This window comes from Aulostomus chinensis, chromosome 5, assembly GCF_037954235.1.
Source record: "Aulostomus chinensis isolate RoL2024-O1b breed Wild chromosome 5, RoL_Achi_v1.0, whole genome shotgun sequence".
NCBI classification, from domain to species: domain Eukaryota; kingdom Metazoa; phylum Chordata; class Actinopteri; order Syngnathiformes; family Aulostomidae; genus Aulostomus; species Aulostomus chinensis.
The window spans coordinates 18,415,450-18,440,097 of NC_141324.1; the positions used below are offsets into that span (position 1 = coordinate 18,415,450).

The 24,648-nt window shown below is 42.7% G+C and overlaps 1 protein-coding gene and 1 non-coding gene across 8 annotated transcripts; both read left to right on the forward strand.

Annotated features, from left to right (window-relative positions):
- Positions 1-724: 724 nt before the first annotated feature.
- On the forward strand, positions 725-23,642 carry eif4g1a (eukaryotic translation initiation factor 4 gamma, 1a). Of its 7 annotated transcripts, none has more exons than XM_086203652.1 (33): positions 725-1,167; positions 3,062-3,184; positions 3,289-3,369; positions 3,564-3,596; positions 6,164-6,184; positions 6,535-6,714; positions 7,251-7,350; positions 8,136-8,246; positions 9,340-9,491; positions 9,737-9,829; positions 10,741-10,816; positions 11,433-12,275; positions 12,373-12,461; positions 12,556-12,745; positions 13,035-13,168; positions 13,706-13,825; positions 14,081-14,470; positions 14,687-14,833; positions 15,148-15,384; positions 15,529-15,633; positions 16,495-16,773; positions 17,020-17,137; positions 17,219-17,315; positions 17,605-17,927; positions 18,059-18,180; positions 18,341-18,513; positions 18,640-18,765; positions 20,070-20,151; positions 20,284-20,382; positions 20,471-20,614; positions 21,028-21,109; positions 21,298-21,438; positions 22,265-23,641. In XM_086203652.1, the coding sequence occupies exons 2-33, from the start codon at positions 3,110-3,112 to the stop codon at positions 22,444-22,446; spliced, it is 5,145 nt and encodes a 1,714-aa protein (XP_086059778.1). In that variant the 5' UTR covers positions 725-1,167; positions 3,062-3,109; the 3' UTR covers positions 22,447-23,641. The 7 variants fall into 7 exon arrangements, with proteins under 7 accessions (XP_086059778.1, XP_086059783.1, XP_086059781.1 ...); XM_086203654.1 differs by lacking the exon at positions 725-1,167 and adding an exon at positions 1,375-1,546 and having other exon boundaries at positions 22,265-23,642; XM_086203653.1 differs by lacking the exon at positions 725-1,167 and adding an exon at positions 1,468-1,613 and having other exon boundaries at positions 22,265-23,642.
- Positions 14,524-14,600, forward strand: LOC147261583 (small nucleolar RNA SNORD66). Its single transcript, XR_015116250.1, has one exon. It is a non-coding gene; the product is annotated as a small nucleolar RNA SNORD66 (small nucleolar RNA).
- Positions 23,643-24,648: the final 1,006 nt, after the last annotated feature.

The window sequence follows — 24,648 nt, forward strand, 5'->3', positions numbered from 1 at the left end:
TGGCAAAAATACCCTGTGTCTCCATAGTTTGTAATTTTTTTTATCTTTTTAAAATATTGTATCTATTGTTACATTTTATGCCTGTTGTTATCAGCAAAAAAAAAAAAGCTTGGGACTCAAACTTGTATGGTCAATGAATGAAGAGCTGGAGGTTTGTTCATGTTAATTGGGTCCCCTGTTATTTAGCTCTGGCCTTTCAAAAGCAAATACCCTTCACGGGGCCTCACACTTCTTTTACAGTATTTACAGTATCTGTTTTTATAGTGCACCTTACACAAATATCTTCAATGTACATTATTACACATCCACTTGCACTTCTAAATGAGACACACAACCAACACCAACTTAAAACCAATTGCATATACATGATAATGCTATCAAATCAATTTTCTTGAAAAGTTAAGACAGTGGGGCAAAAATCATCATCCAGAAATAAATATAACTTTTAAATAATTATCGCAATAAAATGTTGTCAAGTCATTCATTTCATGAAACATACATGTAAGGCCTGTGAAGTATTTTTTATGACTTGACAAATTGACTAAATGATGTATATGTGCTAAATATATATACTAAAACCAAAATACGGGGATTTATTCTACATTTATTACAGATAGATTACATGTTTCTGGTATTATCTTGTATTTTTTCAGAAAGAATTTATGAATAGACCTCTGTCACATGACCAAGGAACCGGCATCAAATTTTAATTTTCCCGGAAGTTACCCATGCGACTCGAAGGCGCACCGGCTCCACAGACTGAAACATCGCACTATGGCGTCGCTGTGAGGCTCCAGACACGACAGTTGTGTACATACCTAACCGGCAATCCGTCACCATCGACGCCTTGATAATGGACCTCCGGTCCAGAGGCTTTTTTCGGGGCCATCGGAATTATCAATAGTACTCCCGAAGTACGATATTGTTTGATTTTGGGCACTGTCACCTTTGCACGCCCGGGGATTTAAACAGAAGTGACAGGAGTAGCACTCGCCCCATCTGCCGGTTAGCTAACTAGCTCGCTAAGTCAGTAGCCAACAAGGGCATCAGTTTCCTTTTCGAGTAAAGGGCAAGGGAACTGCTATACAACTACTTTTGTAAACAGAGGAGTGACCAGGGGCTGATTTCCCGAGTTACCATCTAGCAACGCATTCACATTTTGTCCTGGTAAGAATAAAACCAATTTACGATGGAAATGCTAGCTTGCTAGTACACCCTAGCTTGGCTTCATTTTGTCTAACGGACTCTGGCTGGTTGAACAGGCCATGCCGGCTGTCAGTCCGCAAGGGATAGCAAGCTAGCAAGCCAATCTTGCTAATAATTCTGTTGAAACGATTGAATATTGATTTTATGTCGACAGTTAGGCGATTACGGGATCTTGAGGCTGTCTTTATAGTTGCTAAAATATATTTAAGCTAACGCTAGCTGAAATGACAGCTGGGATTGCTCGCTTCCGTGGCTAATCTTCATTGGGTCACCGTTAACATGTTAGGCTTCATGAGGCAGTGATAGTCATCTCTAACGCCGGCAGCTGTGTGATTTAACCGTAATGGAGCTTCTTCAGCTTATTTGTTGAGACCGAAACAATGACATTTCTCGACGGAAGCCCTCCTGTTCGTTAAAGTTACATTTTTATTTTTCTGGTTTCAGTTATTCGTGGAGCTTGCTGGGCCTGTAATCAAATAACCTCGTAGAACAGGGCTGGGCTAATCTGAGAGCTAATGTTGACCGACAATGGTTTACTTGTAACATAATCTATGTCAAGTATTGCAACATTGTTACTGCTGGCTTGCCATGTGTTGCTCTTATGATGTTTGTCGTAAACATGTTGTGTAGCCATAGTAAGTTTACGGCTGAGGTTTGAATATGTTAAGGTTAAATGTGGGCTCTTCGTTCAGCCACGTAGCGTAACTAAGCAAAATGTCTGTGACAGTGGGACACGTATCATTAGCCGGCTGTTAGCTTAACGTACTTGCTTCGGCTGGGAATGCTACCTAGTTAGCGGGCCAGTGAAAAGCCTTTTGTTCTAGAAGTTAACTAATACGAAACGGTACTCTTTTTCCAACCGTAATGTTACCTGTTGTATTTAATGAATGCTCATAATACTGGCTGACAGAGCAATATGGTAGCTTGAAGGAAGCATAGATGCTTTGCCCTAAAGAAGCATGGTATCGGCTAACAGCTAACATAACGCCAGTCCCTATGCCAGCAGGTGGATGGTGTGTGACACGTCTAATAGAAATATTGATCATTTGTTTTGCAATTATAATATTTTTGGAGGTGTTCTTGGATATTTTATATCTATATTCAGCATTGTAGTTAGTTTTGAAATGACTTAAGGCCTCAGGTCTGTTGTGAATTATTTGTATATTCAGCTAGCACTAGTGAGGAGCACTGAAGCCACTAGTAACACATGAACTTTGACCTGAAGTATCCATTTTCTTAAATTCACTTATAACCCTGGGTGATGACATTTATATATATATTAAAAAAAACTTGGAATATAATCCATAGACCTATTTCATTTTTACTGTTTGGTGAAATCATGTTCCTTGAGGAATCTGCTTTCATCTACGATCACCATCTGTCTTGTAGATGCGTTCTAAGGAACTGCGTCAAATTGCCCTTCTTTATTGCACCTTTTACTGCCTCAATAATTGATCATTTTGGGTGTTGGTTAAATCCAACAATTCCCTCTCAATCTGTTCAGAGCAAGAAATTTACAAATGATATTAACACTTAAGTGCTCATGAGATGGAAAACAAGAGCCACTAAATATACAAATGAAGAAGATTTTGGCAGGAAATGTGTTATCATAGGCGAAACTACCGACCACACCCTCACTGCCACGAGAGATGTTGCTACATTAAAAGGCTTCTGTATTCACCCTGTGTTGTCTTATACCTGACCTGTATGATTCAGATTGATGAAGATCTGCTGTACCATGGAATTTTGTGAAAGTTTTAAACTAAAATCAGTTTAATCTCAGCGCACCTGATTAAGAGGTCAATACTCACTTGTCTTTTTATTTAACACATATTTTTCTCTTAAATCTCAAAAGGCTGGCAACACAACGCCAACCTAATGCAGAACCATAAAAGAACGTGAAATGAACAAACCACCACAGCCTATAACGGGACCCACCTCTGTCCCAAACCCTGCCCCTTCCCCCGGATTGACACAGGTGAGAGACCTTGGTATCATGGAAAGGAAAATTACATGTGGTTAAATTTTGATCACAAGCAACTTTTGGTTTTTCTTTCTTTTTAAACAATCTCTCCACTTCAGGCCGCCTACGGACCTGGACAGCCCCCTTCTCTTGTTTTTGCCACAAATCCACAAATGAACTCCACACCACAGCCAAGACAGGTATTGTCCATACCATGTTTTAAGTTTTTCTCATCATATGAGAACCCCCCCCGTCTTTCACATAGACTCGTAATGCATCTTTTTCTGCTGCAGAGCTTTGGCTAAGTGGGTGTGGGTGTGGGTGTGGGTATTGCCATCTTTTTCCTGCGATTGTCAATCTTGACTTCTTTCAACTTTTTCTGATGTTCTCCCAGTTTGCTGCAGGGCCCCGTACTTTACACCAACAGGTACTAACACCCCTCAATTTATTCCTTACAAACCCTCTCTCCTTAGTGTAATGCATGATTTTAATTCATTTGAAACTTAGATGAGAATGCTGTAGTGTTGATATACCACTCATTGTCCTCAAGTCCACCAGGATTGAGTGCTGCAACTCACCAGCGGATGGGTACTGCGAAGATGTTAGTGCTATTGCTACTCAGGGTACTATGTTTTCTACTACTTTAAAAGTACTCATTCGTTCCATGAAATAAACTAAATAGTAATGCTAAATTGAATTAGCACTGATTTATTTTCTTATCTGTTGTGTTAATTATGTTTTCCACCCTTCAGAATTATCTGAATGAGCTGAATTGACTGTCACAGAGCTCTTATTAGAAAGAGTAGGCACGTCATGATCATCCTCTTTATTCATCAGAAAGGGAACTGAGACAGATGGCTGTCAAATTAAAAGGAAAAAAACCCCAATAGTTTCTTAGTAAGGTGTTGGGGCACCACAAGCTGCCAGAGCAGGTTCAGTGGGTCGTGGTACAAATTCTCCAAGTGCGTAGAACTCTACTTGAGTAACAAACAATATTCTTGTGAAAGGTACTCTGTTATTTGGTGTCTTGATGAAGATGGTGGTGGAGAACACCAACATCTCCCATGGATGGTTCATGTCACAATCACATTGTTTCCATGCTGTCAAACTATTCAGAGACTCTTGTATGTTGAAGCATCTGCATTCTTTACATTTCGACGCTAATTTCTTCAGGCTTTTCCTCTAATCTGGAGTTGGGAAGGATTGAGTCTGGTGAATCGTAAACAGACTTTTGAGAAGGACTGGATATTGAACCTGAATACATGTATAGCACTGAACAAGGTGTTTAACTCCTATGGAATATTAAAATGACTTTTTATTCCATACCACATATCAATACCCAAGACGTAAATGAAGTTGCAATTATTTTTTATGTTGAAAAACTGCTTTGAGTGTTAAAAAAAACAACAACAATGTGCTAAAACATCAAGCTGAAGAATCGAAACAAATAAGTTAAGCCACACTTTGGTATTTTTTTTAAATGTTATGTATCTATTTTGCATGTATGAAAATGCAACAGCTTTGAGGACTTATACCGATTATTTTTAATGCAAATTTAATTGTGTTCAAATTGATTTTGATTCGAATTGAAAAAGTGTTGTGAAGTAACCCATATCAGTAGAATGACCCATATCATTATCTTTGGGGTGGGGGGTACCCAGCCATACTCGTCAGCATCTGCGTATGGCCTGGTCCACCCCTAAATATAGTCTGAATGATCAGATCTCAATGCGTCCTTGGTCCCACCGGTACTTGCAGCTATCCACTTGTGATAGCCTCACCCAGGATGGATGGCATTACAGAGCAGAAAAGTGTGAGTACTGAAAGAGAGAGAGAAGAGGAGGAAGAGGAGGAGGAGGAGAGAACTGGCCCCGCTTCTCACGCATACAAAAGGCTGAAAGGGAATAATCGTTCATATACATAGAGAATAATGGAAATGCTTAGATGAATGCATTGATATTATAGCCAATGGAGAGCAGTGTTGATGAGGGAAAAGCTGCAAGGTCTATGTTTATTTAGCTGAAATAAACAGGAAATCTGTTTTCATAAATTCTCCAGTAACTAGAGCAGAACATAGTAACATCTAAACATGAATAATTTCACCTTGGAGCAAATTTAATAATTAAGTACCCATCCCCTCTCTTATCCTTCAAAAGCACTTTTATTTTTAAGGAGTTCTCTACAGGATTAAAAGCATCTATTCGTCTGATTCTTGTGGCACATATGGTCAGAGCTGTTGCATTTGTTTGCATTCAAAACTCCAGTCTTTATGATGATAGACTGTCACTTACGTCTTTTTGAAGTAAAGTTAAAAACTAGAACGATTGGCCTCAGGTGCTAATGTTAAGTATTACAAATGAATAATGTCTCATGAGAAAACGTCTGGCAGGTTTGTAATTGATAACATGACTGCAATACTATAATGGCTGAAGTGATTTGTGCATGCATGCACCAGCCCAAGCAAGCAGTGCTGAAATTAACTTTGACCTAAAATTCACTCGTGACCTGACGGGAGGTGATATGGTGGCCCTCTCTCGTATGGTGGAAATGTAACTCCATACTCTATCATCATGTTAGCAATTCTTACATATCACTATTTCTGTTTGGTCCATGTTGTTGTTGGGTTTTTTTGTAGCTGCAGTTTTTTTTATCGTTAATACATGAAGCATCATTGGATCATCTTATCAGTTTTTGAAGTTTCTGTTTTTTTGCGATCTGAAGCATTCTGATCTCACTGCCTACATTCGCCTGCAGCCCTGAAAGCGATTCTGTCCCACACACGATCCAACAGGACTTGTTCATCCGGACTTGTAGAGAATTGCATGTGTAGCTGTCATTGCTGGAGCTTGTTTATGGCTGAGAGATACCTTGCTGCCTGTCATACTCTTCCCTCACTCTCCTTGTAATCTCAGTCTTTTACATTGTCTCTAGTCCCTCATTTTCACCTTAATCTCACTCCCTCTCTTGCTTTCTGCTCGTGTTGTGCGGCTGAAGGGTGGATACAGGGCGTTACAGGTAACAGCTTTTCTCTTTGTCCCCCATGCCTCTGTGTAACTGTGTTGCAGGGACAGCTGAAATTCACCACATTTTAGTTATTTTCCCCATATTTACAGTTGTTCTAATGCATTTGCATCCAGATGCAGCTAACAGTGTGTGTGAGTGTGGTCCCACACACACACACACACACACACACACACACACACACACACACACACACACTTTACCTCAACTGCTACACCCTTTTAAAACATGGGTTAAGACCTCCGTGTTTAAGAACACCATATCCAGACGTAGAGCAGCATGTTTGTCCATGACCTGATTCACTCTTCATCATTCTTTGTCTTTGCTTTTACTGTGTCCTTCAGGGTTACTATCCGAACCGCCCGGCCATGGCCACCAGTGCGCCAAGAGTCCAGACGAGTAGTGGCCCTCGACCTGTTGGACCTGCTCATGTCTATCCACCAAGTTCCCAGATGATGATGATTTCCCAGCAGCAGTTGTCTTTCGCTGGCTCCCCTCAGGGCTACTTCATCCCCCCTGGACAGGTTGGTTCAAATTATTGGTCACAATTGATCAAAAATACACTCATATTACCATCGGACCTGTCAGCCTGCTGAAATAATTCAGTTTTTCTGCTCGTAATTCTGTCATTTTAACATTAGTATGGCATCAGTCACTGTTCAAAGTTGGTCAGTTCAGTTTTCAGGCGTGTGGCTGGTTGCTTGTCTAGTGTGTTGTGCTGCCATGGTGGAATTTGGTATTTAATGAGTGCACACAAGCAAATACATAACCACTTATCAAGAAGCAAAATACTTCAGACAGAAAATGTATTTTTTTTTTAAAAGGAAGAGGCTGTTCTTGAGACATATTGAGTTCCACCCAGCTAGGAGTTTGTTTTTGATTTTTATCCTCAACAAAATGTCACTAAAAGGGAGGTTGTGTGAAACTCTGGGTTATATTATATATATTCTGACAAATGATATGATGTTGTGCTACGTTGATGGCATCGGTAACCAGACCTCTCACAATTTATTTGTCCCTCCATTGTGGTTGTTTCTGACCCTTTATTTTGTTTCTGCAGTACCGGGCCCCATATATGCCACCTACTCAGCAGTATCCTGTGACCAGTGGTACAGCGGGCTTCTATCCGGGAACTAGCCCTGCTGAATACCCTGCCTATGGTAGGGGTACTTTACTTGCTTCAGAGGAGTGATAAACCCCAATTTAACTATGATATTCTGTCTAAAGTTGAAGCATCTAGAATGAGTCCATTTCCAGTTACACTCCCACCTCTTAACCCATATGGTAGTGTTGAGTGTGTGTCGTGTTTTTGTTTTGTTTTTTTTTGTTTGTTTTTTTTGCTTTGGTGTGTGTCTTTCTGGATCATAACACTGCTGGATGTGATGAACTGCCAGTTGCATGTAGTCTGGCTTTTTTTTCTGCTTCGGCCTGTGTTCTTTCTATCTGCAGTCTCACCTGACACTGCCTTACAGGTTCCATGAAATGGTTTTTAAGAGCAGCATCTTGTTTTGTTCTTGCACACAAAAAACAGGGACCTAAGTCGAATATTCATAATATTTTTTAAAAAAAATTAAAAAAAAAGGAGAAGAAGCTGGACAATGACTTCAAGAGACAAAATATGAGAGGGGTTGCTGGATCCAACTAAAACCCAAATGGTTTATTCACATCCCTGACTGCAACATGGTTCAGTGACCAGAACTTTTAGCATTACAGGGAGAAAAGTTAGATTTTGATTTGCAAAACAATAGAAGTCATCATATTTTGGCATGAGAGAACAAGGTGCAGCCAGGCTCCTTTTTTCATTTCATGGGACCTTCTTAACACCCTGCTTCCTCTGAATCCTCTCAATAACTCATTCTGCATCTGTCTCTTCCTGTCCTCTTTCCTTCCTTCCTCCCTCTCCCATCCCTCACTCCCTCCTTCTCCCTTTGCTGCGTTGGTTCAGAGCCCTCTCTTGCTGCGAGGGAGAGGCGGGGTGGTGGGGGGAGAGGCGGCGGGCGAGAGAACGGCCGTCTCTCTCTCCACGGTGCTCCCCTCACCTCCCAGCGCTACCCTGGTGAGTAGTGTATGTGCTTGTGTGTTGGTCAGCAGGCTTCTGTGGCAGTTCCTGTCTCTAATAGCGTTCTAAATGTATGTTCTTTTGATTTTTGAATGACACACACATACTTGCTGCAAAGCGAAGGTTGCATACATAAGGACTGTTTTTTCTCCTGGGGCTGCTTTCATTTTTTTCGAGGCTAAGAATCAAGCACTTGTGGTCATTAGAGAGAATGTCGAATTGTGCGGTGGATTAATTAAATTTTAACAATTCAGAGCACATAATTTAACATTCAGTCATGAAGAAGACAGACATCAATCAGTATCAGTGCTTTAAACTGCCCTCCACTGCTGGTTGAAAGACAAGCGGCTGCTGTTTCAGTAACTATGATTAAGAGGATTTTTAGGATTCACAGCAAACAAAACTCCAACCAAACATTCCAGCTACATATAGACGGCTTTCATTCCTGCTGCTAGGTAACACTTTGCTGAGGACAAAGCAGTTGAAATGCTGCTTTTCTGTGTCTATGCTGCCTAAAAAGCAGAGTCTTGATTTCCTTGACATGATTATTGTCCTAGTCCATCCATGTTGTCCATATCATAGAGATCTTTGGCTCCTACCGAACTACTGCATGCTTATTTGCAAACTTTTATTCATCCTCACATAGGACAGCAGCCTTTGAAGGAGCTCTCCTCTGATATCAATGTAGAGGATGACACAGAAGCATGCTAGCAGATATGTTTGGATAAAATGACAGCTAATATGGAAAAATTGTTAACCTAATCCTTGCTTAGTAACATTAATACGTCAAAAATTAAATCAAAATCTAAGCTGTTACTTGTACTGGTTGGTATGAAATCCTTTTTAAATAGTTTGAGCGACAGCCTTGGGAGGATGCAGCCCCTGTCAATGAGCCAGTCAGACATGCTTTTTACTGTACACCCACAGTCTTTCTTCAGAGGTTTTCATAACAACAAAACATTTTTGTTTTTAAGCGCAGGATTTTTGTCATGTGAATCCTGGATGTCTGTTTTTTTTAATCATAACTGTATGAAATAATGCATTTTTTTAAGATAATGTTTTTTGTCGTTGTTCCATTGTGACCCTACAGCAGGAGCATACTATCCAGCTCAGCCACAGTACTCTCCATCTGTCCAGCCTGCCACAGTCATGATCAACCCCGCTCAGCAACAGCAACAAGCTCCGCCTCCTCAGCAACCACCGGCACAGTCACAAGGCCCACCAAAGAGGGAACGTAAACCGGTAGTGTGTCCCAACAAAAGGGCAGCGGACCTCTTTTCTGAGGTCAAAAAAATTTGAATGGAGAGAAAAGTGTATTGTCTGTTGAATGTGGAACTTTCCCTTTTACCTGAAAATGACAATAGTTTTTATGATGATGGGTTGCTGCTATAGATCAGTAGTGGCAGGATGGTTACATACGGTTGCATTTTAATGTTGGATAGGTGTTAAGCTGAAACTAAACCCACATTTTCCCTATGTCCTAATAGATTAGGATACGAGACCCCAATCAGGGTGGACGAGATATCACAGAGGAGATCATGTCAGGTGGAAGATCCACCTCAACACCGACTCCCCCGCAGGTAAGAATCTAATTGTGGTGATTTGTTTTCAAACTCTGATATGAGTCAAGCATGGTGCTTAGAAACTCCCACAGTTTGACAGAATTATATGACTGATGGTGAATGTTGAATGCCAGTTGTGAGCTAAGGGTATAGTTTTAGAAATGTTCAGCTCTTACCTGATTTGAGACGCTTGTGGAAAGTGAAGATAACAGCTGAGATGGGAAGCGTTAGAACTGCTGCAACTCAAGTTATTTGGTTTATCAGTTCATCTTGACATTGGTGAGCAGCATCTCTTCTTTTGAAATACGACAGGATGTGTTCAATTTAAATGTCAATTTAGCCTCTTCTGCAGAGCTTTTAGTATCTTCATGCCCTCAGAAATCTGTTTGAAGAGGTGCTGCAACTGAATACTGTATCTGTCCCTGCATTGCTTGTGCCAACATAGAAATGAATGGCATATTGTTATGATTCCACATCAAAGTATTGAAAGGTTTGCAATAAAAACAATTTTACAAATTGTTGCAGAGATATCTAGTACAAGAATATGCTGCAGATGTGTACAGGTGTGTCTGTGTTTGTTTTGGAGAGCGTGAGATCTGGGTGGGCCCAAAAATAGGAAATCAATGTGCAGATTTTATTGTGGCGGGTGCAAGTTCACTCCTGTTGCCTATAGAAGACAGACAAAATATTGAAATCACATTTCATATAACACACAGTACAACTGTATTACAAACAAAAGTTTGATTCATAAAATGTTTTGATTAACTCCTTACCAACACGATAAAACTGAACTGAAAATGATGGGCCTTGCAAAGTTTTAATTTCAGGGAGCTGATGTCAGATTTTGGGTGTGTGTTTCTGTGCGTACCTGCAGCAAACAGTTGTGGGTTTTTGTCACTCTCAGCATTTGTTGAATTCTGTGATTCCAGGCCTCCATATCGGACGTGGGTCCAGCGCAGACAAACGGTGAAGTTATACAGCCTGCCGCTACAGTTGTGAGACGAGGTGAGTGCAGGCTTACTGATGACAGAAGCAAGCAAGGTGGCTGTATCCAATTTTGCCCATATTTTCTATGGATATGACACTTGGCTAGTAATTTTCCTCATCTGCAAGATGGCGGTGCTTCAATTAAGACCAAAAAAGGTCCCAAAGGTCCCACGCCCCTTGTACTAAGGGCCACTGCATGTTGGCTTAAATTTGCTGCTGAAGTTCAGCTTAAACTAGTCCACCGAAAGTAAATCCTCCAGTTGAGAAGAATTAAGCTACCCACATCCCCACAGTGATGGTCTCTCAGTGAGAGTCCACTTGTCTTCTACTTGGGATGTAAAGGTTGAGGGTTCCAACTCTTAGTTATGCAGTTCAAATTGCTAGCAGTACAAGCTACTATGTTTCTTGAGTGTGTGCCCAGGTCAGATGAGGTTAAAGGGTTACTCGTATGAACCATAAATATATCTGGTAAGTGTTAATGTTGCACAAAATGTGAAACCAGAGGCAAACCAACGAGCTTGTCCTCACATCAACAGTCCGATTTGATATTTTTAAACAAGCATTTGAGACATATTAAAAAAATTATTGAAACTGATGTATAGTATGAGTTTATTTAATGTGTTTTCACACCCAGATGACGCAGAGACTCCTGCTAGTGTTGAAACCCCACCACCTCCTGTCACAGCAACCCCCGAGCCTGTGCTGGAGGCCAAACAGGAAACGGACATCCAGAATGTGCCGCCTACTGAATTAGCTGCACAATCTGTAGCCCCTATCCCAGCTTCTGAGGTGCCAACCCCTCTGGAAAAGGACCAGCTGTCTCCCACTCCCCTCCCTCCTGCAGCAACTTCCACCACTACACCTGCTGTGGCAGTAAATAAAGTTGATATTGTAGTTGGTGACACAGTAGATGCTCCTGTTGGGCCTTCAGCACCACCGGCAGCACAAGAGGAGGAACCAGAGGCTGACCCTTCCCCATCTGGGAAGGAACCAGAAAAGGAAGAGAAGTCAGAGGAAATGACAAAAGTGGCGCCAGAGCAGGCACCTAATGATGAGCCAGAGCCTGAAACTGAGGTTACAGCAACACCAGCCCCTGTTGATGTGGCAGAAGAAGAAACACCTACAAAGACAACATCCGAAGAGTCGCCACCTCCACCCTCTGCACAGGATCCTGCTGCTCCATTGATCCAAAATGCTGCCCCTGACCCTGAACCCGAACCCACACCAGCTGAACCAGCAGAGCCTCCTCTTTCCAATGGCCTTCCTCAGGAGGTTGAGGAACTGTCTGAGGATATGGCATTTTCAGACACTACACCACTTGATAAGCCAGACGCTTCTCAATCTCAGGAATCAACACCTGTGGCTAAAATGGCAGCGCCAGCCCAGGCGGAGGAGAAGGAGGAAGAGGGAAAGGCAAAAAGTGAGAATGTCCCTCCTTCCTCTGTTGGCGGCCCAACGGAAGAATCTGCTATGCAAGGTAGGTCAAGTCGTTTCCTCCTTATGATTTTGTTACATGTTCAGCTGTGTGTAAGATATTAATGTCAGTACATTGGGTGTTTTTTTGTTGTTGTTAGCTGCTACATCTGTGCCAAAGAAGAGGAGGAACATGAAGGAAATTAAAAAAAAGGAGGCAATTGGAGACCTACTGGATGCCTTCACAGAGGTGTGAACATGAATTTAAAAAAAAAACAACAAAAACTGGTCCAGACTGGGTTGTTATTGATACTCCGTAACCTGTCCTATTTTGTTTGCTCCAGGACCAGGAGGCCAAGCCTGCCTCTGAGCCCTCGTCCACTCAGGCTGACCCCATACCTGTTGCTCCAGCGGAACCCCCCGCTGAGGTTGCAGATGAGACCTGGGAGGAGAAAGAGGACAAGCAGAATGCAGAACCTGACAGGCCTACCCCCACACCTGATTCAACTGAGAAGAAGTACCAGTATAAAGAAGGTCAGTTATGGCCCACAACCCTCAGTAAAAGTTCTGTTAACACATTAATGTCCAGTTGAGTGGTAACAAATGGTCTTCTTATGTATAGGTGTGTTGAAATGCTGTCGTTAGCCAACACCATAGAAAACAAAAACAGAATGACATTGCATTTATGGACACATCATTTTATGTACACTTTTTTTTTTATTTTGTACAAATGTATTGGGACAACACATTTGTTTATGATACAAATCAGCATTGGCAGGGTGGAATGACAAGTTGATGAAACCAGCTGTCATTGATCTCTCAGAGCAATGGAAGCCATTAAACCCAGAGGACAAGAAGCGGTATGACCGTGAGTTCCTCCTCGGCTTCCAGTTCAGCAGCGCCAGTATGCATAAACCTGAGGGCCTACCTGTCATCAGTGATGTGGTTCTGGACAAGGTAGGTGTATTTTGTTTTCCTCTTGAGCATGAAAGGCAGCTTCAGGTGCACTTGTACCATCCTGCTCTGCTAAAATCTAAAAATAGAAGTCATATAATTTAATTTTTTTTTTTTTTACTGTGTTTTACTCTGCTTTTTTCAGGTAGTTTTTCTCCATTTTTTTCTCATAATTTTGTGTTATAAAAGTTGATCGCTACTGCCTTAAGTTCTGAACATGTTGCACCGTCTATTGTGGGAACCCTTACTTTCTATGTTTAGATTCTGTAAGATTAGCATGAAAATCCAGTAAATAAACACATAATATAGAAAAACAGATGTAGATGGATTGTCTTCCACTGAATAAAGCAAGAAATCTCTGTTTAGTGCAGTTCTCTGAAAAATTGAGGGAATAAAAATAAACAGGATCTCAAACAAAAAATTCAAGTTGAAAATCATCCTTGATATGTATTTTCTGCAGTTTGTGGAGAAAAAAATGACATAACATGGTCAGTGGACACACAGGAACAAGGAAGAATTATTTTGTTCCTGTATCTTAAGGTTAACAAGACACCACTGCGACCTCCTGATCCAGCCCGACTGATGAGTGTTGGGCCTGATTTTACTCCTTCGTATTTGGGGAACCTTGGCAGCCGATCAGTTGGAGGATCACGTGGACCTGTAAGTTTTGTTCATACACCAAGTGTTTGGAAGTGTTCATGAATCAGGGTTCAGCCAAAATCCTAACAGGTTGAAAAAAGTTCTCTCGCCCTTGAATATACTTGCCTGCATGCTCTTAAAAGCTGTTTAAATGCTTCAGGAAAGATATGTTTATCATTTCTGGTTTAATCTAATAATTAAAATGATGCAAATTGTTTTAATATAGCTGTACTTTGTTCCTTTTCTTTTTTTTCTCCAAATGTCCCTGTCTTGTAGCCCCCTGGGATTCGTCGTTCTCAGCAGGGTCCGCGGAAAGAACCCAGGAAAATCATCAGCAGCATGTCCCTCAATGATGACGTGCAGCTCAACAAAGCCGAGAAGGCTTGGAAACCCACTGTGAAGAAGTCTTCTCACAGCCGCGGTGAAGAGGAAGCAGAAGAGGATTCCTCTGAGCAGTCCAGCACTCAAGAACTGTTCAAACGTCTGCGCAGTATCCTGAACAAGCTGACGCCGCAGAAATTCCAGGAACTCATGAAACGGGTGAAAGAGTTGTCTATAGACACAGAGGAGAGGTTGAAGGGAGCGATTGACCTCATATTTGAGAAAGCCATCTCAGAGCCCAACTTCTCTGTGGCCTACGCCAACATGTGCCGCTGCCTTATGGGGGTAAGTCAAGTGATTGAATCTCTGCCTGGTTTTTTTTTTTTAATTATCATTGGCTCCAATGATGACTTAAATTTTGTGCCACGTGTCTGGGCCACTGAGTACTTATGATGGTATTGAGGAACTGAAGGAGCACCCTTACATTACTACTTCTTTTCTGTTTAACAGTTGTCAAACATTTAAAAATTCCTAATTGTTGTCCATGTTTCCATCTCTCAGTTGAAAGTCCCCACCTCAGACAAGCCTGGAGGTTTTGTGAATTTCCGCAAACTGCTGCTTAATCGCTGCCAGAAAGAGTTTGAGAAGGACCAGGATGACGATGAAATCTTTGAGAAAAAGCAAAAAGAGATGGAGGCTGCCAAAGATGTAAGTTTGTTTTTTTTAATTGTATTCATCTCACCCGCAACATTTTATTTTATTTTGTTTCAGTATGGATTTTTATGGACTTCTCAAAAAGCGGCATGTTTTTGTATAAATGCAGACCAGAGCTTGAGGTGTTCCATTAATGCCTCCGATTACCCCTAAAATATGAGATACTCTAATTCTCCTTCATGCCAACACTACAGTTCTACCTCCCAAATTCATCCTGAAATTTCCCACAACTGCACTGTAGGAAACGTTCTCATGTTCTGACCAAGCTGACGATGATGACCCCCACATACTCTTGTGTCTGCCCACAGGGAGAGGAGCGTGAGCGCTTGAGGATAGAGCTGGAGGAGGCCAGAGACCAGGCCCGACGCCGCTCTCTGGGTAACATTAAGTTTATAGGTGAACTCTTTAAGCTCAAGATGTTGACGGAGCCCATTATGCACGACTGTGTGGTGAAGCTACTAAAGAACCACGATGAAGAGTCACTGGAGTGCCTCTGCAGGCTGCTCTCCACCGTTGGCAAGGATCTGGACTTTGAGAAAGCCAAGGTATTAAACTATGGACCACAGCTGCTTGAAATTATTTAAAAAAAAATGAAAAATTCAGTGTCTCCTAAAACTTTTGACCAGTTGAGTACATGTGGTTTTTGTTTTGTTGTTGTTGTTTTCTGAACTTGTTGTGTCTCTCGTCAGCCCCGTATGGATCAATATTTCAACCAGATGGACAAAATCATCAAAGAGAGAAAGACGTCATCCAGAATCCGCTTCATGCTGCAGGACGTCCTGGACCTCAGAAAGGTAGCTATGTAGTCATCTTTAGCAGCACATACAGATGGATGATGGATTAAAGACAAAGAAACAGGAAGTCTCTCGTATACAGTCAGTCCACCATATAAAGTATAATGATGTCCCTAAGGGCTCTTCGTAGGAATCTCGAGGAGCCATTTCTCCACTCACTGTTCTTCATTTTTGATGAAGAGAAACCTGAAAGCCAGTCTCAGCTTGGTCAGGATTAAAGTTTGTATTGGATTAAATCTTGTTTACAGATAAACTCAGCATTACTTGTGCATTCCTTGAGACTTTTCTCAGACTGCAGCTTAATTTGCATTTTATTAGCTTACCAAAGTAGAGCCACCTCAGAGCTGCTTTAAAGTTAAGAATTTGTCCTTATGATTTTTAAAACCATTTTTACATTACCAATAACCCAGTAGTCAGATGGAGGTGAACAGAGAGGCGGATTCGAATGCACAGAACAGAGAATGAGTGATTGCATTATCGTTACTCTTCATATGTCGAGAATCCAAATTTAATGGCTGGAGGAACATCACCCACCCTAACAATCTGTTTGGAATTTTGATAAGTGGGTTAACATGTAGAAAAACGATGGGAGTTTATTGACATTGAAGAGTGTCAGAATATATCCAGAACCTACACGGGTTGTAAAATACTGCAGAAACCAAACAAGAGCGAGCACTTGCTTTTCCAAGCTGAATATTTGACAAAAACTGTGTCTGTTCCTGACGTTTGCACTAGAGAGTCGTTCAAAAGAATGAGCTCGCCCGCAAACACATAATAACTTAATACTGCTTGTAACTGTGGGACGTTATGTGTTGGAACTGTTTTCAGATCATTTATGTCCATCTGCTCTCTGTGTCTTAGAATAACTGGGTGCCTCGTAGAGGAGACCAAGGCCCAAAAACCATCGACCAAATCCACAAGGAGGCCGAGATGGAGGAACACAGGGAACAGATAAAGGTCCAGCAGCAGCTCATGTCCAAAAAAGAGGGCGGAGGCAGAATGGGAGGGTCCATGGGGGGTCGAGGACCTCACACACCTGGAGGTGGCCGGGGTAGCCAGCCTCAGGATGAGGGGTGGAACACAGTGCCCATCTCCAAAAACAGACCCATCGATACCACGCGCCTTAGCAAGATCACAAAGGTAAAGTCCATCTCCTTTACACTTGAAGTCTGTGAAACATTTGCCGCCAAACTTGAGGTCCATATTGTGTAACCTGAGGTCTTGAATGTAGTGTTAAACATTTAAGTCTCTGTTTTGTTTCTGGTGCACAGGAGGAATGCCTGTCTTACACACGTACTCTGCTAAATCCAGAGTTTTAGACTCTGCCTTTCTGACCTGATTAGTCCCTATTCATGTCTGTAATTTGAAATCTTGTTTTTCCAATAGCCTGGTGCTCTGGACCTCAACAACCAACTGTTGGCTCCAGGGGGCAAAGGCATGTGGGGCAGCTGGGGTAAAGGCAGCAGTGGAGGAACTGGAGCTAAACCAGCCAGTGGGGAGCAGGGTAAAACACCTTTGAAAAGACACTGTGATCTGACTCATTTTTCCAGTTGGGGTGCTAATCTTAATCTTCCCGTCGGTCTAGAATCTGGTCGTCCAACTACCAGCACCCTAAACCGCTTCTCGGCCCTGCAGTCTGGTTCACTGCTGTCATCTGACTCTGATCGCAGAGTTCCTCAGAGGTATTAACAAGATTTTCTCACCACATGAGATTTCTCTCCCATTGATTCAGTCACTTTCCTTTTGTTGTTCTGGTTCTCCTACAAACAGAACATTTCCAAACGTTAAATTAGAATCTGTGAGAAGTGACATCTATGAGTATTTCCGGAAGGTTTTCATTTGATGTGTATATTTTATGAGAATCTGTCCCTGTCAGATAATATCAAACAATCTTATGAGTGCATCTAACGATCTGAGATCTAATTTGATGGTAGAACATACACAGTATTATAAAGGAGTCTCAACCCTCAGGTCCAGCTCGAGCCGTGAGCGTGGCGGTGACAGAGACAGGGTGGATCGTGACAGGGACCGGTTTGATCGATTCGATCGCAATGAGGGACGAGACGGTCGTGATGACCGAAGCAGTCGGAATCAGGTCACCAAGAGAAGCTTCAGCAGAGAGTCGCAGGACCGCAGTGGGCGAGGTGGTGACAGCAGGGCCTCCAACGAGCCTGTGCGTCGTGTGGCCAGCATGACTGATGACAGGGACAGAGGCAGTCGGGATAGAGGAAGCCGAGACCGGGGGAGCCGAGACCGGGGAAGCCGGGACAGAGGACCTAGCAAAGACCTGACAGGTATGAGCCCAAAACAAGTGTAGATTTCACATGGATGGAACTGGAGAAAGATGTTCTGGATAAATCAGGATGCAGAATGAAGGAATGAGCCCTACCGGTATATTCATTTTTTATATTGTGTGTTTTCTCAGTCAAGCGTGAGAGTGCCCCCACACCTCCTCTCTCTCTTCCAAAACCTAACTTGACTGAAGAGGAGATAGAGAAGAAGACGAATGCCATCATTGAGGAATACCTCCACATCAATGACATTAAGGTACAAACATGGCACAGTCTATCTAAGCTTTTAGGGGTGGAGGGTGTCATCCCTCCCATGGAGACTCTCTGTATCTTTACACCTCTGACACACTTTTCTATTGGCATGGATGTAAGAAAATGCTGGGATTATGAAACTATTTCTTCTTCTGGTGCTATAGGAGGCATTACAGTGCGTGGCAGAACTCAACAGCGCCTCTCTGCTCTACGTGTTTGTGCGGAACGGTGTGGAGTCGACACTTGAGCGCAGCACCAGCGCTAGAAAGCACATGGGCCTGCTGCTTCACCAGCTCATCAAGGCTGGGACGCTGCCCACACAGCAGTACTATAAAGGGTGAGGAAAAACTCCAACGATTTGTAGTTGCAGTGCATTTCTAATAACTTCTAAAAGACTAATGTGACGCATATCAAAGAAAAGAATGTGCTTTTAAAGTTGGTCTGCTCTTTTTGGGGGCTGCAGGCTACAAGAAATTCTTGAGGTAGCAGAAGACATGGCCATAGATATTCCTCATATCTGGCTCTACCTGGCCGAACTCATCACCCCCATGCTCCCTGAGGGAGGCATCCCTATGGGACCGCTGTTCAGGTGAGTGCTGGATGTCATGACATAATGATACGATTGGATAAAACATTGATTGACAACAATTTCAGCAGGTCTAAGATGAGTATGGGTGTAAGATCCAAGGTATCAAGATTATCAAGCATGCTATTTACTAATGAATGCCTAACAGAGCACCACCACTTTTACTTCCTGAATGAATCAAATTAATAGCATACCTAAGGTTTTCTGGTTCCCCCCCTTGGAGCCATTCAGCTGTAGGACATGACTGGATCACCTCCAGTGGGCAGTATCTGAGAGACGTCTCGTCCGAGAAATTTCCCAACAATCATGACCTCCAGTGATTTCAAGAAGGCCGTTGATGGAATCCACCCATCCAGTCCTCTATAATCTGAGAGTATACAGCATTCCTTTTAAACAAGTGCTAGGTAAGCCAGTCGAAGGAGCCCACTTGAGCCAAGGTTAACTCACCTGATGGCGAGGAACACCTTCACTACATCGCTGATGTGCTGCAGGCTGACAGTCTCACTCCCTAGCCCTTAATTACTCCCCTCAGCCATTAAGGGAGGCCATCTATGGATGGGGAAAGGAAATGGATTTCTCCTGGTTGCACTCGTCATTTACCAGTTACATGGTTAGTTCAGCTGGGTGACACTACGTTGTTACCATAGCTGGTGTCACTGTGCTGCTGATGTCCCTGTCAAGGAGTCCGACTTCAGCTGAACCCCCGAAAAACTTAGGTTAAGACTGCAGTTCTCCTACTGCACAAAGACCTTCATCGTGTTGGACACAGTTGGGTGTAACAGGAATGGAGATCCTCAGACAGGGCGTGTCCCAGAAGAACAGAAGGAAGACCTCCTGTACATCAGTGCCTTGATTCTTATCTTGGCTCAGTCAGAAAGCAGATTGCCTGGGGGGTTCTGCAAAATTGGAAAATCTGGAAGTCTTAGCTCGATAATGGCACCAGATGTCCTAATTAGATCCCCCAACCACCTCAGCTATTTATGAGGTGAAGGAGCAGTGTCTCAACTCTGAGCCCCCTTGGACATCTCATCTTTTTGTACTATTCCAAACTAGAGCCTGTAGTTGAGCCTTTAATGTGAATCAATCTGTAAACCAAGAGCTTTGCCTTTGGGCCACAAGTCAGTCTCCCATCTGCATCCATCCCCCGACAGCTTTGATACTCCACCCAGTAGATTCTGTTGAACTCGTCTGAAAAACGACGCAGCTATAATGTTGTTTGCTACCAGTATGACTAAACTAACATTGTTAGGTTAACAAACAAGAGTATGAACAGGTGAAAAGCTGAACTGTTTAAATCGTGTCTTCAGGGAGATCTCCAAGCCTCTCGTGCCTCAGGGGAAGGCTGGCGTGCTGCTGGCTCAGATCCTCCAGCTGCTCTGTAAAGAAATGGTAAGTTTTCATGAACTGATGTACATTTCATTGCAATCAAAGGCGGTTCTTGACTTACATCCTGCTTTACATTTAAAAGGAGAGTTCCATGTTCATTATTTTAGTTTCACTGGGTTGATTTCTCTTCACTAGACTCCTAAAAAGGTTGGCATCATGTGGACCGAAGCTGGGCTCAAGTGGAGTGACTTCTTGTCCAAAGAAGACGATGTTGACAAGTTTGTCACTGAGCAGGTCTGCAAGAGGAACAGCTTCAAATTTGAATAGCATGGGTGACCAGTTCCTGAATAATATTTTCAAGCTACTTTGTATCATATTTCAGAAAGTGGAGTTCACAACAGGAGAGGTGATGGAGGCAAAGGAAAGCGGTCAGAAGAAGGTGATGAGCGGCGAGGAGCTCAGCAAAAAGCTGGACGGGCTCCTGCATGACAAGGCCAACAACCAGCGGATCAGAGACTGGATGGAGGTGCGTGTTAATCAGGAGTCTGCATTAACCTTCCCACCACCGTTCTTCTGTCTGTGACGTAACATAAACACAGACGCTGAGTTTGGTGTCTTCATGTGCGTGCGTTGGTTCTGTCTTCCTCCGCACATCAGGAACTTGCACGTTCAGGTTAATTGGAGTCTAAATTGACGGTAGATGTGAATGGTGGTCTGTCAGCCTTGTGATGGACTGGCGACTTGTCCAGGTTAGCCCCCGCCTCTCACCCAGGGAGAGGTGGGATTGGCACACCTTTGACACTTGGCCACATGTTTATGCACTGACCAACACAGTCCGGCCAGCACTTAAAACACACACACACACTCTCACACTCTCACACACCTTTTGCAAGGTCTTGTTTGAGTCTTGTCTAATTTAAAGCCTCCTCTGTGTTTCAGGCTAACTTGGATGAACCCCAGACTACGTCCAACCAGTTCGTGCGAGCGCTGATGATGTCAGTGTGCCAGTCTGCCATCATATGTACGTATGAGTCATGAGAAAAGAGAACTCTCTGATTTATGACTGCAGTTGTACTCAAATATTAGTCATAGCTGTAGGTCAGGATAGAGCAGCAGAAAGATTCCATCAGTTGTCAGACTACTTTGCTGCCCTTGACAAGAATATTAAGATTTATTTGAGTGTGACCAAAACTTGCCAACTGGTTTCAGGTGACAACCCCTACAAGGTGGACGCAGGACAGATCAAGCAGAGAGCTGATCTGCTGCAGAGGTACCTCAGTGATGAGCACAAGGAGCTGCAGGCACTCTACGCCCTCCAGGCTCTGATGGTGCACATGGAGCAGCCAGCAAGTGAGTGTTGTCCTCCCCATTTGTCTTGGAGGGTGGGAGGAGCCTTGGGTTACCATGAAAAAAATAACACTTTAGGATCAGTGTTCTCATGTCTGACAGTGGCAGTTATTTATCAAGCTCAACCTCAAACAAACCTCTCTGCTCTCCATCCTCATCAGTCCAACATCAAATAAGGATACCAGCTAGACACACTTATGTTCAGTAGCTGAAACTCTTCAGAACTTCTTTTATGTCTTGTACGAAGAGGGTTGGCCAGTGTTGCTGGGTAAAAGCTAGTCTCTCTTGAACATCAGTTTTAAGCCGGGTTGAATTTACACTCCCCTTCAGTATGAGAGACGGCTGCCTAGCTTTACACAATTTAGCCAACAACTCGGAACGAGGATTCTAGGTTTTGTTTGTCTTGGTTTGTGATCTCCTCTGTTTTTAAGAACAGCTTGCTGGTGCAGGGAGTGAGGCTGCACTGGCTGCCACATTAGGGTGCTACTGAAGAACAAACAACCTTGCATTTTGCTAAGCAGCAACTATGTTGCCCCAACATCTAAAGGTTGAAGTGTGGTGTGTGTTCAAGTTGCACTGCTGATAGTCATTGTGTTGGCAGGTTTCAAATGTGGAAATATAGAATCCTCATCAGAGGTCCAGGCAAATACACCAGTGAAGCACAGATACCTCCATGTTGTATTTCAGTACAGTACTTAAGTTTACCACTTCTACGTCTGTGTGTCTGACACAGTAACTGAATTCATGTGGAATAAAATTCCACGTAATGATTCAAGTCAGGGGAAATTTACAAGAGTGGGATCTACATTGTCTTGCTATCTCCCTGCAGACCTGCTGCGGATGTTTTTCGACGCCTTGTACGATGAGGACGTCATTAAAGAGGAGGCCTTCTACAAGTGGGAATCCAGCAAAGACCCTGCGGAGCAAACAGGCAAAGGTGTTGCCTTGAAATCCGTCACTGCCTTCTTCACTTGGCTCCGCGAGGCGGAGGAGGAGTCTGACAAGGAATAAAAGACTGGACTGAAAGCTGCCGCGACCCCCCCCCCCCCCCCCCCCCCCTCGAGCCAGGCGAGGGCTTTGCAGGCGGCTGTGGATTTGTGGACAATTTTGCCAGAGAGGCAGACTCAAATAAATCCTCAATGAGGATAAATCTTTATTGTTTGTCTTTTCTTGGAGGGTTGGGCTCAGAAAACAATCATTTCTCTCTACCTTCCCTCTCGCTTCCTCATGATCCTCCTCACCTGCTTGTTACAGCAAGTGTCCTCATCATAAACGAAACTTGAAAACTGATCAGCAGGATGCTTGTGAGCGAGGTGGGACGTCACTACAGAACTTACTACAAACCAACTGGCTGCTTTCTATGGTTCTAGATGATTCTGTTGCCTAACATCTATCTGACCTGCAAGAATAATCAGCTAGTGGATGTCACCCCCCGCCATCACGTGTGTTCAGTCCTGACACAACTCGTCTCTGTCCATTACCGGAGTGTGCAGCATGACTGAAGTGTTTCTATTAATGATACCGAGGACGAAATCACAATGGACAAAATGTACGTTACTAACTAACCATGAATTGATGGGTGGAGTTTTAAAAGCTTCTCTATTTTCTCTTCCTTTCCTATCATGGGACTTACGGAGTTGACCTTTGACCTTGACTACTAGGGGGTGATCTTAATGCTTCCTCTAAGCCATCCTCCTCCATCCCCAGTAGTGAACCACACTGACTGACTTCATCTTTACCTCTTCTATACGTACACCTGTCAGACACTTAATGACCCAATCACCATTAAAACTTGAAATCCACAGAAATTGACTTGATGAAATATATAAAGTTAAAGCAGAAACTATCCGAAAGCCTTTTCTACTTTAAGTGGAAACTCATTTCAGGAGCATTCTGTACATATATAATAATAATTAAAAAAAAAAAAACTTACTTTTTTTTTCAGTTTTATTTTTCAGAAACTATAAATTGCTGAGGTAATGCAGTGTATCCTTTTCCAGCAGAAGCCGCAGTTGTCCAGATGCAGAGAGGTGCTTTAGATAATCCATTGATTATTAGTTTTATTGGAATTTTGTAAATATTTTTTTCTTTTTTTTCTTTTCTTTTTTTGCTTTCTTTATTTAAGAAATTATTGCTTCTTTTGCATCGGAAACTGGAACGATGAGGTAACGGAACATTGCAAATAAAGGACTTAATAAGTTGCTGTGCAGAGTTCAAGTCTGTGTGATGTGTTGGAGGTTCGGGTGATGTCACACACTGGTGATGACTGACGACCTGGCGACAGAAACCATTTGCTGTACATAATGTGTTCAGACTCCTGGGTACAGAATAGAACTTTTGGAATTTTAGGAAATGATGATGCGACGTATCATGGTTCGAAACCAGTCATCAAACTGACAGACATGTTTGACAGTAGCAAACGGAGATGTTTCAGTGAGCCGGTGAGGAATGTTTGATACGATAACGTTGTGATTAGTGATTTATCTCCTCGCATAGAAGTTAACAACCCACAGAATTCATGGGATTACCTCGAATTAACAGGAAAACTAACTCGTTAGCTCAAGATAATGGTCTATGAGGACGTGGTGAGCTGCCATCCTTAATGATTCACATAACACAAAATATTAAGTGACACGTGTGGCGTTCAACAGGAGCAAATTACTTTCTCTTGAAGAAAAAGTCCTGTTCTTCTAAATTCATTACAATGCATTCATTTAGAAAAAAAAAACCCAACTGATTTCTTTCTCTAAATCGAATGCAACACCTTGGTAGCCTCTCAGAAGAATGCTGACACTTCCCGGATCAGTTAACATTTGTAGCTGCACAAAAACGCCATGGTCTCTGTTTATTTCCGCTTTCTACGATGCACTTTATTATTATTCATTTAAATAAAAAAGAAAACAAATGTCCAGGTAACCCTAAGCACTAGACACGAATGAATCGATAAGTTTCACCACACCTCATGGCCTCTATTCTGTAGATGGAGTGTGTCTGTAGAAACGCTTCACAAATAAAAATGAACAGTGTTGGTGGAGACAGTTTTTGATAATGGACATTGTGATGATGATGATGATGATGATAAACATACCAAAGAACCCATGAATCCGTCTCTCCAACATAAATCCCGCTGGCCTCATGGGAAGAGGACATATTAAAATATTGAGTGACGTTCATAGGTTGAATGGGTGAAACCTTCTCATCTGGCCAACTCTG

Coding starts and splice junctions, on each gene's coding strand:
- eif4g1a (XM_086203652.1), top strand. CDS start 3,110: ATGAACAAACCACCACAGCCTATAACGGGACCCACCTCTGTCCCAAAC. Junction 14,834..15,147: donor AGATGGAGGCTGCCAAAGAT/GTAAGTTTGTTT, acceptor GTCTGCCCACAG/GGAGAGGAGCGTGAGCGCTT. Junction 18,514..18,639: donor ACACAGCAGTACTATAAAGG/GTGAGGAAAAAC, acceptor TGGGGGCTGCAG/GCTACAAGAAATTCTTGAGG.